A 15,478-nucleotide genomic window follows, 5' to 3' on the forward strand; every position below is an offset into this window, starting at 1 on the left:
CGCGGGACTGACGGTGCAACGACCCCTACGCGCAGATAATACCCGAAGGATTTCCTTAACTATCCGTGTGTGTATTATGATTCTTCGAAATACGAAAATGGAGCGATACCTACTGTTATGAACATCACTCGGTCACTAAATTTAGGTACAGTCAACCGCACACCATCTATACGACATTATCGTTGCAAAATGACACCTATTTATAACAGATTTATCTTATGATCCCATTGTTTTCGTTCATGTAACCAGCCCTAGGGATGTTTAATTATGTGTTCACCACAAGCGCGGGACTGTCGGTGCATGTAAACCCTAGGCGCAGATAATAATACCCGAAGGATTTCCTTAACTATGCCAGATATAACATTTCGTGTTCATTTTGATTCTTCGAAATACGATAACTAAGAGCTTCTGGAAGGAAGATCACTCCGTTACAAGCCACTGTTATCGTTCACTTAATCAGCCCAAGGGATGTGTAAGTAGAAGCGCGAGGGACTGAGTTGGTGCATGTAAGCCCCTAGGCTGATAATTACTAACTGTACCGAATATAATATTTCGAGATACGGAAACGAAAAGATACCTACTGGCATTAGGTAATTCGCTCCGAGAAGCGTTTTCGAAATTAAAACTGTCATAAATGTTTCTCTGTCTAGGCAAAGAGCGTAAGAATACGGTCACACAACATGACAGGGAATGTGATCACTACGTTAAGCGAAAAAGAAAATTAGAATCTCTTATCTACTGTTGAATGCTCTCAGAATGCTGAAGCTGAAAGACTTGATTGTGCCTTACTACCGTAGGTCCAAATATTTCTTTTCCTGCTACTTTCCTGTTCGCACCTGTTTCACAATCTAGAGGTGTAAAAACTACTAACGCAGAATTCTTTATATAACTGCCATGAAATAGTGCGGTTGCGATGAAATACGCGGGTCTTCAAGCCCATCCCTGGGGCGCCCTTAACGTGAAAAGCTGGCTTTTTTCAGCGAATATTTGAGAATCACTTCCCAGTAGTACCATTATTTAGATGCAAGAACTGTTGCATGCATTATTTACGTTTACTTTTGGGATTATATCACTGTCAGGTGACAGGGTAACTATAAAGGGTTAACATTTCGACAATATGGTTTTCGACCTTATGCTAAGTGAATAAGATTGTATTTATGGTAGCTTTAGGGAAAAGAGGCACTTAAACTTGAGCATAAAGATGTGTGCCTTCATTTATTATTCAATCTTTATTTAATTTTCTCCTATTGTGATTTCACTAAATAGGTAAGTAACTAAAAAGGTATGTTCATAAAATAGTACAAAGGAGATTGAACGTGTTAAGAAACAGGTTATAAAGTAAAAACCATTTATTTAATCATTAATTTATTTCTTGTCATCACTACTTATTAATATCATACATAATTTTTCAAACGCGAAAATATTAAGTTTAATTTCTACACATAGGATCTAATTTCCACATAAACGATACTAATACATACAATAAATACATTGAGATATCTTTAATTATAGCTATAAATATTTTTATTACATTTACGTACAATTTTCTTAAGACTAGTTAGGAAATTATGACGATAATTAATATTTTTTTCCAATAATTAAGGCCTAACTCAAGTAAGTATTGAAATAAAACAAATTCTTACTAACGATATAATAAGTTGTGGTCATAAGTCACAACAAAGATAAGTATTACATAGTAAGTATAAACTAAAACCTTTTTAGTTAAATGTAATAGTTATAGATTATAATAATTACAAATGAAAAAAGAAGCGAGATTTTTATTATGTTTTATTTTTTGTTGGACACAGAACAGGATATCACAGCTATTAAATTTATTATTTACAAAGAATAAAGTCTTAAAGTATTTGTTAGGGTTTTTTTTTAAATAAAGGGCAATGTTAATTGTAATATTTTGGTGTAAAGCTAAATCTAAATCTAGTGGCAAACTTTTTATCTATTTTTAGTTATTTACAGCTCGTTTGTCTGATAAGTTTAGCAAAGTAGCCTTGATATTGCCTTCCAAAATTAATCATACTAAGGTACTGTGATTCCTACAAAAATGCATTATTTACTTTTATTGTTAGAACTCTACAAACTCTACATTACGATCAACTTTATGTGAATCAGTAACACTGAATAAAAAGTAAATTAAAAAACCTTAAAAGCAATGTTGTTATTTTTGCGTACAATAAATTCTAAATATTGTATGAAAAATGCAACATTTCAGGAAATAGTTTGGAAAATCTTCGAAGTACTAAATGCAATCAAAGACGCGAAAATCGAATAATACTTGTTTTCAACAAATCAGCAGTTTACCGATTCACACGAGTCGATGAATAAAATAATTAAAAATGGCGGTTAGCGTTTTACATGCTGATTTTGAGTTTCAATCGATTGCTTTTGATTATTGCGCGTACGCATCGAGCATCACCTACGCGTATTTTCTTTTGTTTTTCTTCACCCATAAAATAGGGTAGAGCGGGCACCCAGTAAAAACTGTCAACTTTTTATGAGCTGTCAACTGTCTCGTATTTTTAAACGCAATAGGGAGTAAGACGTCATCTACGAACTCTTTTGTGATTTTAAAACTTTTATACCCCGTTTAAAACCGAGTGTTTTTAAAGAAGATGTGTATTGTAATCATAATCATCGAGATGTCAGCTGACGAATTGTAAGCCGAAACAATATTTTATTTTTCATGCCTTCTGTTGTTTTTTTTCCTATTCTAATAGAACAGAGAGAAAAACAAAAGAACACTATTTGAAACAAAAGAAATTGACGCACGGTTCATTTGTTTTTCGCTAAAAGTACGCTCTATTTGTTGATGTACGCGTGAGCATGATTTTGGTTCATCATGATTTTGGGTAGCGCGTCACTTCGATGCAAAATAAAACAAAAGAACTCTACAAACAGCTTCCACGTGGAGAAAAACAAAAGAACGCTTCGAGGGTGACGCGCTGTTCTTCTACTCATCAAAAGCTATCGTTTGAAAGTGTACTCTATATCCTTTGTTGTACGCTCAGTTTCGCGTGAGCATCGGGTTGATCATGATGTTGGCGAGCGCGTTGCGCCGCTTGCGCCATGCGCCTGCGCCTTGCGCGTGGTACTGGAGCTGGCGGTACCAGGTGCGCGTGCGCGCGTTCTCTTCGGCCTGGAAACAAACGAGATGATTAGAGATCTTTATTACAGTATGAATAAAACCTATTTTTCTATCTAGAATCTTCTGCTCATCTAAATATTTTCAGATCTTAGAGATTTTCTGCGTGAGTCCTATAAATGAACGTCAAACTCAAAACACTGCTAAGATCTCTTTCCCGCAGAGACATCCCGAACTACAATTGCACTTTAATACAATAAGCTAATAATAAGTGAATAATTATTTAGACTTAATTTCAATAAATTGTGATTTTTTCAACAAAGCATGATAATTGGAAAATGGATAGAATTTACGTTAACCAAATCACCTTTGGCGCAAACCAAACCAAATACTTGAATTATTACAGTCAGCTGTTGATAATTACTCTTCTACATGATTAAATTGATTCCATACGGATCAACTGTTAACTAAATTAGCATAATAGCGATAATTATCTCCGCATACCAAATTGTTATTACTGCATTAACAACCGAACTTGAATCTAATTGGTTTGTTTTAGAACTGAAATTCAAACAGCTGGTCTCGAATATATTTTTTTGAAGTTTATTGGCTACTTGTATTTATGGAGAGAGCAACAGAAAATAACCCTATGTAATGTTAGTCTTCCAATAAAAATCTTATTAAACCACCAAATGTACAGGACTGAGTTTCTTCCTTCACTTTATTTCAGTACAAGCCAATCATGTTGTCCTGATATTTTATGGTGGTAGAGTGTTATCATAATTATTTGGAACGTAAATATGAGCTCTGAGTCGCTATCGTATTCATTTAGATAGGTTTTTTACCTAACAATTTGAGATGAACTCATGGTAGTATTTTTAGTTTTGCTGTGGTTCTGCTACTAACCGCTGGAGGCACTGTACAATTTGCCATACATTTTTTTACGCACTCGATAGCGAAATGCTCGGTAGGTAAACTCATGGTAGAGACACTGAACGGACTAGCATACTAAAAAGAATTTAATATAATTTGTTTACTTCTACATTTAAAGTTATTAATATCGATTCGATAAAGACTACTAAACTTAAAACAGAAAACGAACTAGTGAAAATGTCACACAGAAATTCGAAATAGCATCGTAATGATGCAGAAAGATAACAAGGCGATGGATTTGCAACTCCAAATTATCTCTTTGACACGTTTAATTCTTCCTCCATTGTTAAGCTCTTAATTTTTTAGCCCCTTGCTTTGACGCACTTCGCAGTGTTTTGTTTTTATGACGTTAACGCAAAAACTGCAGGCTTTAAGAATCATGATAAGACGAGCCCAGTCCCTTTTCTGTGTAAAACAATTAATTTCTATTTAGATTCCCTTTTCAGGTTCCTTTACTCAAAGGAAAAGCCCTCAAGAGGATAGCAAAACAGGCAAAAAATACAGCAGTAAAGACTCTATTTATTCTGTAGGAATAATGCGTCCAGTGACTAGTTATATTACCAGGTAAGCTATACATAGTTACTTTAACATTTCAATAATTTATTTTCAGCAATACAAACTGTAAGTCAACTGAAGGAACTGCTTATTATGCCAATGCACCGAGCGATAAACGAGATTCATCATGTCGCCAGTATCATTCGAAACGCACTGAAATACCAATAATGAAGTTACTATTACTTAAATTCCCTTTTTTGCCTAAATTTGTGGTTAGCTCGAAGAAAATGCCACTTGGCATTAAGCTCGCCTGTTGTACCACTATTTGTTATGTGTGCAATAAAGATTTAAAATAAATAATATTTGACTACACCAAAACAGAAAAGATTAATGTCTTTGGGATTAAGTAAAGGTCCGCCGCTCTATGATAAGTTCTAGTGTATCATCCTCTCACGAACCAAACATGCTTTAGAAGGAAACTCAGCTTTTTCTTTTAATGTATCATTCGTATGAACATCATACTTCATAAAATGCTTTAATTATTCATATATTTTAATATCCACCTTTAGAATAAGATAAAAACTCACCTTGAAAATATAAGAATCCTTCGTGGTTATCTCGTGGACCTCGAAGAAGTGTTCCGGCTCGTGATCAGCTGCGACCACACACCGGTCCAAGAAGAGAGGCTCTCTCTGCAGCGTGTATCTCCCGGCTTTCTCTCTTACGAGCAGGAGAGCGGCCTCTCTCACTCCGCTCCGAGCGAAGAGTGCTTCGCCCTCTCTCTCGCGCGCCTCGCGGTCCCTTTGCTCTCTCGTTTCGCGAATCTCGTTCGTTTTGTGGGTGGTCGTTGGCTGGAATATGTTTTCAGTTAGTAATAAAATAATAGATACAAAATAATAGAAGATACACAATTTCCAGTACAAAATTAGCATCTGTAACTTTTTTAGCTTCGATGTATCATCGAAATAGCTTTCTTATGCCCGTTTTCACCATCAATCCCTAATGTTTAAGTGACCCCTATGAAAACAAAATTCCTGTTATGTGTTGCCATAGGGGTTAAAAATTAGGAATTAATGGTGAAAATGGGCATTAGATTGTCCAGTTAGGCAACTTGTAGTAAAGAGTAGAATTAAGCAAGTTTCAGACATTTGTACACCCATAAAATATCTTTATCTCAGCTAGTCCTATTAAGAAACATCTATTATTTGCTGTTGCGACAGAAAATAGATTTTCCATACCTATAAATAAATAGTTTTTAGTTGCTTAAAACTAGTTTTAGTTTATTACCTTCCCGTTAGTCACCAAGAGCGCGTTGATCGGCGTCAGCTTGATCGTGCGGCCCTTCCGCCAGTTGTTGTCATTCGGCTGGGTGAACAGCAGCTTGCCTTCCATTGCGAACCTTAACAACATGGAAATAGAAAACAAAATGAATTGATGATAAAATTGGCTAGGGCAAAGAGCAGCTTGCTAACTTCTAAATAAAATTGGGCACCACAAGGTGAGTGGTTCCTAAATAAATGTTCCAAAAGTTTCAGTCAAATTGTATTCGCTATACTGTATATCACGTAGTCTATACTGATCAACGATTTTATTTTCCTTAGCTCCTACAATGTGCCGCAATGTGACTGCCAAGTCCATGAAAGAAAATCTTTATAGGCACTTAGACTTTACATAATTACATTACACGATTTTCAAGGCCACTACACAAATTTGAAATGCTTTTTAAACATATTTTTCATTACCACATCAGTTTGAAGAAATTAAATACTAATTTTAATCATTTATAACTGAAATAGAACCACTACTGAACCGATTTAGACCATAGAATCTTCATCAGTAAATATAGAACTAATTCCTAGTTTTAACCAGTGAGGCGTAAGTCCTATTCAAGATATGAATGGGCTTCATCTGATTTCATTTACGTACTTTATTTCTCAATATTTTATAGCGTGATTTCCAATGCAAAGCGGGCATATTAAGCCGCCATTTTAGCTCCCATAAAATGGGGTCGAGATAAAAATTGCTTCTAATAATCCAGTTAGAACTCAAGAGCTTTTGATTTTATAGGTTTAAATTAACATTAGTGCTCGTCTTCAAAAGTTATTTCCTTTTTACACGTATAATTACTTGTATTTGTGTTGTTAGAGCAATAAAGAGCCTCGGGAATAGCTCTTGCTGCCGTTACTGGCACTAAAGCGACGATTATCAGCAGAGTGGTGCAAGTGACAAGAGTCCACTTAATCTTATTATTATCTAAAGCAGGGTTTCCCAAACTATGGGACGCGACCCAGTGGTGGGTCGCGGCGAGCGAACATTGAGTGGGCCCTGCCTGTAGAATGAAACACCACCACCCTACAGATCCAACCGCTGGGCAGCGGGCGAAATTTCCTATAGGTGGGTCCCAAGTTTGGGAACTTGTATTAGATGAGTCGTAGCCCAGATAACTTTGGGAACCACTAATCTTAAGATATAATTAAGCTAATTACTGGTAACAAAATGGACCCATAGCTCGTATTCTGAAACTGATGAAGAGTTGTCCAATTATGAAGATATTATCTAAAAATCGGTAATGATATGGACCCCATAAACTGAATCAATGCTTGACTTTGGTTTGGTCTTACTTTGACGTGATGTTTCCATACAAACAATTTGACTCTTTGTGAAACTTTTTACGCAAAATTGAGTAAGTCCTTCTCTAAAACCAGATGATGATGTGACTAGAAGAGTAGACACACGTAAGTACTTACTTACAATAGTAGCATACAACGGCCAAATTAAATATTCATTACCGCGTCAGCTTACGACTGTGACTGGAACCAAACCTGCGACCCGCAATGGATCTAGTAATGGGATCATTTGTCCCATCCACCAATAGCAGGGCAATGTGCCTGAATACAATTCGCCGAAACATTCAGAATTATCCAAAGGGCTAAACGTTTATTTTTTAATTAAATCTGTGTAATTGTGGAGATTAAAGCTGATGGTGATTGTTTGTTGTAAGCAAGCTCATTATGGGCTTTAGAAACGGGATTTAATAGATCTTACGTAAGTATCAAGATAGATCTAGATATTGAAACGACACATTTAGAATTTACAGCAGCATTTTATAAATCTTTCGTTCTCAACATCGCAGTATTTTATTTCAATTAAGAAGAATGGGCCACAGTAATAATTTTCACTTACAAATAATTGGCACAAAAAGCAAATTAAAAAGTTGTCTGATGGCTGTTATTTTTTGTGGAAACCTAAGGGCATGAGGCAACGTAATTAGCTATTAGAGATAATGACCGAGCTAATTAATAATTTTGTTCAGTTATAATGTTTGGAAAGAAATCTTATGTCGAATAATACGCATTGATTTGTTACTTAGATCAAATTAAAAGTGATAGAGTACATAGACAGTACGCTCTTTTAAAGACGACAGAAAATTAAGTTATAGTGGCAACTTATGAACCTAGTTATGACAAATATTGTCACAACAAAATGCATGGTTTGATTGGCTGTCACCACAGATCCACACATAGAAGTGAGCAAATTAATTACCTTAATCTTTTGAGAAAGTTACCGTTGACTATCAATGAAATCACAGTAATTTTAACGCAACAGACCTTATCATGGCTTCATTCAAGGACTGATTATTGCCAGATCTGTCGCCAAAAACCCTTAACGAAAATCACCCACCTGGCATCATCATGATTCCAGTCTAGCACATCAACCGCCATCTTCCTAAGCCTGATATCGGCCACGTGGAGGTCGTGCGCAGTCCGCCTTGCAGCCGCCAGCCGCCGCCATAGTGGCACGTCCCTCGCAGCCGCTGCAGCCGCTGCGGCCGCTGCGTTGATCTCCTCAAGCCTAGACTCCACGCAGCGCTGCGCCGCTCGAACGTCCTCGCGCTCGGTCGCACACGCAGCCGTGGCACGGTACAGCCGCGAGAGAAGGAGTGGATATTTTGTCACGCGTTGTACTGGCACCTGGTTTGAAAGATTTTAATGAAATTTAAAGCATAGCACAAGGCACTCATCGTCATCATGAGATCATTTATGCCCGTTTTCACCATCAATCCCTTATTTTTAAGTGACCCCTATGGTAACACATAACAGGAATTTTGTTTTCATTAGTCTCCTCCGCAGGCCTGACCCTAATTTACCAGAGGCAAAAGGGAGCGCATGGGTCCAAATGTGTATTACCATGACAGCTCTATTATGAAAACTACTTAGATATTTAAAAAAATCAACAGGTTTAAATACTTTCAGCGAATTGTCGCTATCAGCGAAATCTCTATTGAGATATTGACAATCTTCAAACAAAAGAAGCAAACAAAAATCCTGAAGATCTTACCATAAGAAATGAGTTCAAATTCATTCGCCTCAAGACTGCGTTTTCCATCTGAGACACGCGTAAGAATATCCTCAGGAGTTCTTTCTCCTTCTCAAGACCAGCCAGCAGCAATGCAGCACCAGCTTGCTTCACACAGTACGACTGGAACGCCGACAGCATACCCGAACACTCCAGAAGAATTTTGCCTACATTGACTGTCAACAGATCCTGTAAAGAAAAAACAAATAAGAGAAATTCCGTAAGTCCATATCCTTTAGCGGATTTTGAATTTTATGCCAAAAATAATAGTGTTTGAGATTGAATTTGAAGTTGATAAGTCTTTTATGAGATGATGATAACAAAAGCTAAATATACCTCATCTCCCTGGTCAACGGCGATCTCAAGAGCATCCCGTAACTTCTCGGATAATACTTGATTGTTGTCAATTAGCTCTTCAACGTTCAAGAAAATTGCACTCAATTGTTCTTGTGTCAGCAAGCCAGCCACCAACATGGGTTTGTAAAACTCTTCTAATATAATTTGCAAGTCTCTTCCATATTTCTCTTCAGTCTCAACAATTTCTGTGATTATTTCTTTTCTCTCTGCTCTTTTCTTGGCACATTTACGACATACTAACGGAGCGTATATTGATCCTGAAAAATAGTCTCACATTAGATAAAAATCATTTCAAAACTTACAATAAAATCAAACAATAGTGATTAACATACCCTGTTCTGTCACTTGAGTATCTACTGCGGTGTCACAGTCTTCACAAAGATGAATTGGCGTATCTTTATCACTTATTGTACCACAAGGTGAAGTTTTTCCTTGTAGTCTACTTCTTGAAGATTTACTAGTTTCAGATCCCACACCAGAATCATTTCTTTCAATTTCAGCAGAAGTTTTCTTACAAATTGCAGATTTTTCTAACATTTCATTATTGATTGTCAAAGAATTGTCTTCGCTAGAATCTGAAGCGTTTGATAGCTGACTAGTATTACTACTTAGGTGAGTGTCAATAATACCAGTGTTGCGTTTGTCCTTAGACTCGTTCAATAAGTTTGAAGAATCATTGCCATTTGAATAGCTGGTAATGTATGTTTCTTCGTCATCAATGCCTCTCTCTTTTGCATCAACTAGATAAGATAGAATATCATACTTTGATGCTCCCTCAAATATTGATCGTGAACCACTACGTTTCTCATCATCCATAAGTGACAACGAATTAGGAGGAGGATTTGCTGGTAGAGGTGGTGGCATATCTCCTATCTCCTCGTAAATGGGATCACTGTTAAGGCGGATTGATTCGTAATGATGATCATCATCTGTATTATTTCCTATTTCTATTTCACAAAGGGCAGCATCAACAAGCATTTGGTAGAACTTGGACCTTGTAGAATTTGTGTCATCCTCAGTAGATAGCTCACTTGCTGATGCATTGTAACAATCTGACATAGGATCGAGATCAGAAAATATTCCCATGGCCCCGCTTTCATACTCCATACTTTCATAGGGAGCCGAGCAGCCGCTTTCATCGTTTTCATTACTAACGGACGTATCGATTATTTGTCTTTCAGTGGATTCTTCATTTTCAGCTTTCATTTGATTCTTTGGTTTTTCGTCTTCACATTTACTATCAGTTTTTTCCATTTCCAATTTCATGTTTTTAAGGGAGCTTTCAATTAGTTTTTCAACTTTCATTTTACCACTGTCTGTCCACTCCTGATTCTTTGTTTCTTGAAGTTTTATTAAGGAGTTTTCTATCAATTTTTTTACTAAGTTCGAATCTAATCCTTCAGCTAAATGGCCAAAGAAAGGGTCATCAAATAGTTTTGTAACAAAATTTCCATCCTGTTGCTTGCTGTCTTCGTTGGAATGTTCATCCTTCTTTCCACAAACGTGTGGTATTAGATTTCTTTTTACCGCTTCTACAGGATCGCTTAAAATAGACGAGAGCTCATTGGCGTCTGATATATTTTTTTCGTTGTTCTTATCATTATAATATTCCTCATAAGTATTCCCGTCCTCTTTCTTTTCTTTTGCATCCGATAAGACAGCACCAATGTAAATCTGGCTCTTAGATTTCTTGACTTCTTTTTGTGGAGTTCCCACACTTATGGTCACAGTAGTGCCTGTCTGGTACGTATTGCAAGAATTACCAAAGTCATCATTTACTACAACTGATGATAAATAAATCGGTGTATCACTACTAACATTCATTGTAGAGTAGCATTCATTTCCATTTATTTGAATAGAAGTTTTTCGAGGTTCACTTTCAGTTGACTTAAACACATTTGTGCCTTTAGTATCATCAGCTTCATCGGAATCAAACTGTTTGACACGTAAAATAGTTTTTTGTTCGTAATCGTTTGCATCTGACCATTCATCACTAGCAGAACTTGACGAATTGTTCCTCACAAATCGTGTCTTGACGTATGTATGTTTCTTTGACTTTGAACGATCTTTAGCTTTCAATCTAGGAGGAGGTTCTGGTGATTCGGAGATGCCACGACGCAAATTCTTTAAGATATTTCGTGTTATATCACTGCTGTCACTCAAGTTACCGGGTTCAATGTCATGTTCATGACTAGTGGTCTTTATTTCATTTGATTTAGGTGATAAAGAGACATTGTCTTTTGGCTGTTGAACAGATGTCTCAATAATAGTTTCAATTACAGGTGATAAGAAAACTTGACTTGTATGCCCATGTTTGCTTTTAGGTCGTAAAGCCATGGTATCCAAAAACTTCGGAGGTGATATTGATACTGTTGACGTCAAACGCTCAGATTCCGACCGACGCAATATCGGTATTTTAGGAATCTCATTATCTGGAAAGAAAAGAATAAAATGAATAACGTTTGGTTTAAACAATAAGAATAATAATTTTTAATGTAAAATGTAAATAAATATAAGTAAAATTGATACAAACCTGCTACATTAGATACGGAAGTTACTTCAATACTATCATTTACTGCTGTCGGAACTATGTTCATCTGAGTGCTTTCTTCTATAATGTTCTCCAGCAACGAATTCGTTTGAACATCTTCATAGACGTCATTATCATTATGTGATTCTTGGTTTACAAGTTGAGACATCTCTTCATTAGGAGCTTGGATCAAACTGTGGCTAACCACGTCTCCTTCAGCCATGACATCTTCTTCAGTGTCAACATTTACTTCAGATGAAATTTCGGGAGTTGAGGTTTGTTCGAGATTAAACTCAGCCGTGTAAATAACTTTTGTTTCATCACTATCGACTTGAAACTGAACTCTTTTACGATGTAAAGTATTTTGGAATGCCTTGCCACCCTTTTCTCTGGGTTTTGGCAAATAAAACTGTGAAGCATTAAATCTTTTGCTTTCAAACGAATCGTCAGATGTTTCAGCTTTAGTAGATGATTCGTGCAAATCGTAGTTTCTAGGCTTCTTTAAAATTGATTTGATTGTGTCTGTGTTCTGGTTTTTGTATTTTGAGTTGCGAGAAGCATCAAAGGCATTCTTTCTATTGTAACTCCTCTCAGGTAATCGTTGATTATCGCTCTCACTGTCATCGTCAGTTTTTATATTCCTTACTCGTCTAGGTGGGCGTTTAGGCGAAACACTTTTTTGTTTTGTACGATTATTATAATTTGATATGTTTAATATTTTCTTACTGGTATTTTTGCTTAATGACGTAGACTTTTTGCTTTCATTTTTAATATTTGGTAATGAGACAGAAGGAGATAACTCCGAAGATTTAGAATCGCCTTTCTTGAGATCATAATTTACCGGATCATACACAGTCATTTCCTCAACTGTGCATGATTTAGATTCATCGGAAACTCGTATCCTTTGTCCACTAATTGCTTTGACATTTGAATCCGATTTTGACTTACTTAGTGATCTATTTTTTAGAGATTCTTGGAAAATATCCCCATAATCATCATCGAACTCAATTTCTACCATTGATTTTGCACTACCACTTGATTTTACTAAGTCGTAAGGATTAATATCGCAAGATAGTATTGACTTTTTAGATTCATTGGCAGTAGCCTCTTCGTCTACCCAGATTTCATTTACACGGCTTACAGACTTACTTCTGCTTTTCCGCAGTGTCTCTGGACTTGGTTTCTTAGTTTTGACTCTGCACGGACTTATGCTTTTTGCTCTTGATCTGGTTGTTGAAAATTGACTTCCGATGCGAGCTTCATGAGGAGGAGCTAATCTGCTCCTTCGCATCAAGTCATAAGGATCAGCTTCGCCATTATTTTTTAATATGGTGGGTCTGGATTTGGATCCTTGAACTCTAACTGTTCCAGCTCTAAGTAAACCAGCATCTCGACTTACTTGAGGTCCTCTGACGGTGCCTCCAACCAGTAATCGCGGGCTATCCGCTATCGTCAATGGCAATCGAGATCCTTTGCATTTCTTACAAATACTGACTTTGGTAGAGCTTGTCTTTTTAGTACCATTGAGGTACTCGGGACAGGAACAAAGAATTACAGCATAGTTGTGAGGCTGTGGTTTTTGAGGAGTGCTGATTAACACTGGGCCAGGTACTTCAGGATAGGTAGAGAAGACACTTGGCCTTATAGGTGGGGTCTGGGTCCTGACTGACCCGTAGAGCCATGTTTCAGCGTATTTCATTGATTTCGACAGCGCCGAACCTCCCGGCCCACTGATGGTTCCGTACATGTATGGACTCTCTGGAGACTTCTCCGAGGACTTGCTGCTCCCTGATGTATTCAATTTCAGCTTCGATGACCATTTCTTAGGCCGTGTGTTTTCCGTTGTGTCGTATATCTGAAACAGAGAGAAAATGATACTTAGTAAACTTTATTGTTGAAACTACAATAATGTTGTTTTCATGGACTAAAAGTGTATGGTAATAAATATCCCTTGCGGTTGCGCAAATTTTTCGCATTGAATGTTAATGATAATAAGGTACTTCACCCAAAGCTGTTATGTTAACTAATTAATTTTGAATCCCAAATTCTGCGGGAAAATTTTCATTAAATCGGGCGTGTATTTATTTATTGGTTTCATCTATGATAGAAACACGAGATTAAATCGTACGCTGTGGTTAGGGTTTAAACCGAGGCGAATCAATAAATTAAATTATGAGCCTATATAAATATAGCACGTAACGTAGGTAGAATTAACTGAGATGCATCAAAATTATTTAATGTTGCTTCCCTTATGAGTAATATACCTAGAGTAAAAATTAAATGACGACTTTGTAATATTTTCAAAGCTACAGGAATAACTCTCTTGAAATGGCGTTCGAGGCTCTTTAGAGTTTCAGTGCGGGTCTTTAAAGCATTTTAATTCTTATTTATCGTAGAATTTAATTAAAAGCAATCTTAAAATGCAAAAGCCACAAAAATGTCTGCAAAAAGTTTTTGCGACTATTTTCGCAGGCAACAACAAACTTTCCAGCACTAAATTCCTTTGAAATTAATTAAAAGGTGGTTCAAAGTTATCAGGTTTGAATTCAAAACAAAAGTCTTTGATGTATTCTGTACAGTTTTTGCTAAATAGGTAGTAAGGGCTCTTATGAACGCTTTTTAAAATTTAGAACTTCTATTAAAAACATAATTGTAACACAATGAGTAAAAACTTGGTCCTTTGAAAATATCATTTTCATTTAAAAATTGACAACTTTTTTGTAATGGAAAATATTTTGTATGTTTATCTGATCACAACTTTTACTGATAGATTCTTCTTGTTTATTTATTTATTTATTTAAACTTTTACAATTTATACCAAAATAAATTTGTACATAAGGCGAACTTAATGCACTAAAGCATTCTCGACTAGTTTACCTTTGGGTTGAGCAGAAAAGAAATTTGTTTGTTAACATGAACAAAAAAAAACATTCTGTTTCATATCGAGTTGTCAAGTAGGTAAATGAAATTATTTTCTAGTTACTGACCACATGCCGCGTCCACCCTGTTGATGTTCAAACAGATGCTACAGTGATAAGAAAAATAATAGTAAAAGCTTTCTTATTTTCTAGGAACATCCTTACTGGCATTCTTTAATTCTCTTAACGTAAACGTTTGAAATGGTTTGTCATCTAGTTTCCTTTTCTACAGAAAACGTACGAGCACTTTGGCAATGTGCAGTAAAGTCTCTTTAGATATTTTTTAAGAATTTCATATTTCCAAACCCAACCAAAATAAAAAACACGGATCATAGGCTGAGTTCAGTGTTGGCATTAATCAATTAATTTTTTAATCAATTAATTAATTTGATTAATTTTAATCATGATTAAATTAATCCTGATTAAAATAATCATGATTAAAAAAGTAATCATAATCATGATTAATTTGTTAATCATTAATCAATAATCATTAATTTGATTAACTTGATTAACTTCTTAAATGTTCTATCGAAAACAATGTTAAAACATTGAATTCTAATATTAGATGTTTGGTTTTAGGCTACAATTCTATGACAGGTCATACCTAGATAAATTTAAGGTAACCTAGACTGCCCTCCGCCCCCTTCCCTCGCTGAAACTTCCGGTGCAGTCTTCCGACCTCCCGTAGGAGGATATCAGTCCACTTCCCCTACCGTTCCAGCACTTACTTGCAACCCCACACTCCCACCACCTGCCCCCCACCCCTAGCCTCCCCTGAAACTTCTGGTACGA

The 15,478-nt window shown here is 36.2% G+C and overlaps 1 protein-coding gene across 1 annotated transcript in view; it reads right to left on the minus strand.

The window, feature by feature from the left end:
- Positions 1-1,791: 1,791 nt before the first annotated feature.
- RhoGEF64C (Rho guanine nucleotide exchange factor at 64C) overlaps positions 1,792-15,478 on the minus strand; it is a 68,670-nt gene continuing 54,983 nt past the window's right edge. Inside the window, exons 2-9 of the mRNA XM_028301212.1 lie at positions 11,772-13,623; positions 9,571-11,670; positions 9,218-9,495; positions 8,864-9,070; positions 8,207-8,496; positions 5,813-5,924; positions 5,113-5,376; positions 1,792-3,151 (exon numbers count right to left, since the gene is read on the minus strand). Coding sequence (XP_028157013.1) covers positions 3,020-3,151; positions 5,113-5,376; positions 5,813-5,924; positions 8,207-8,496; positions 8,864-9,070; positions 9,218-9,495; positions 9,571-11,670; positions 11,772-13,623 — 5,235 coding nt within the window. The 3' untranslated portion in view covers positions 1,792-3,019. The remainder of the gene's footprint in view (positions 3,152-5,112; positions 5,377-5,812; positions 5,925-8,206; positions 8,497-8,863; positions 9,071-9,217; positions 9,496-9,570; positions 11,671-11,771; positions 13,624-15,478) is intronic.

Source organism: Ostrinia furnacalis, unplaced genomic scaffold, assembly GCF_004193835.3.
Source record: "Ostrinia furnacalis isolate ACB-3 unplaced genomic scaffold, ASM419383v2 OfSCF0890, whole genome shotgun sequence".
NCBI lineage: Eukaryota > Metazoa > Arthropoda > Insecta > Lepidoptera > Crambidae > Ostrinia > Ostrinia furnacalis.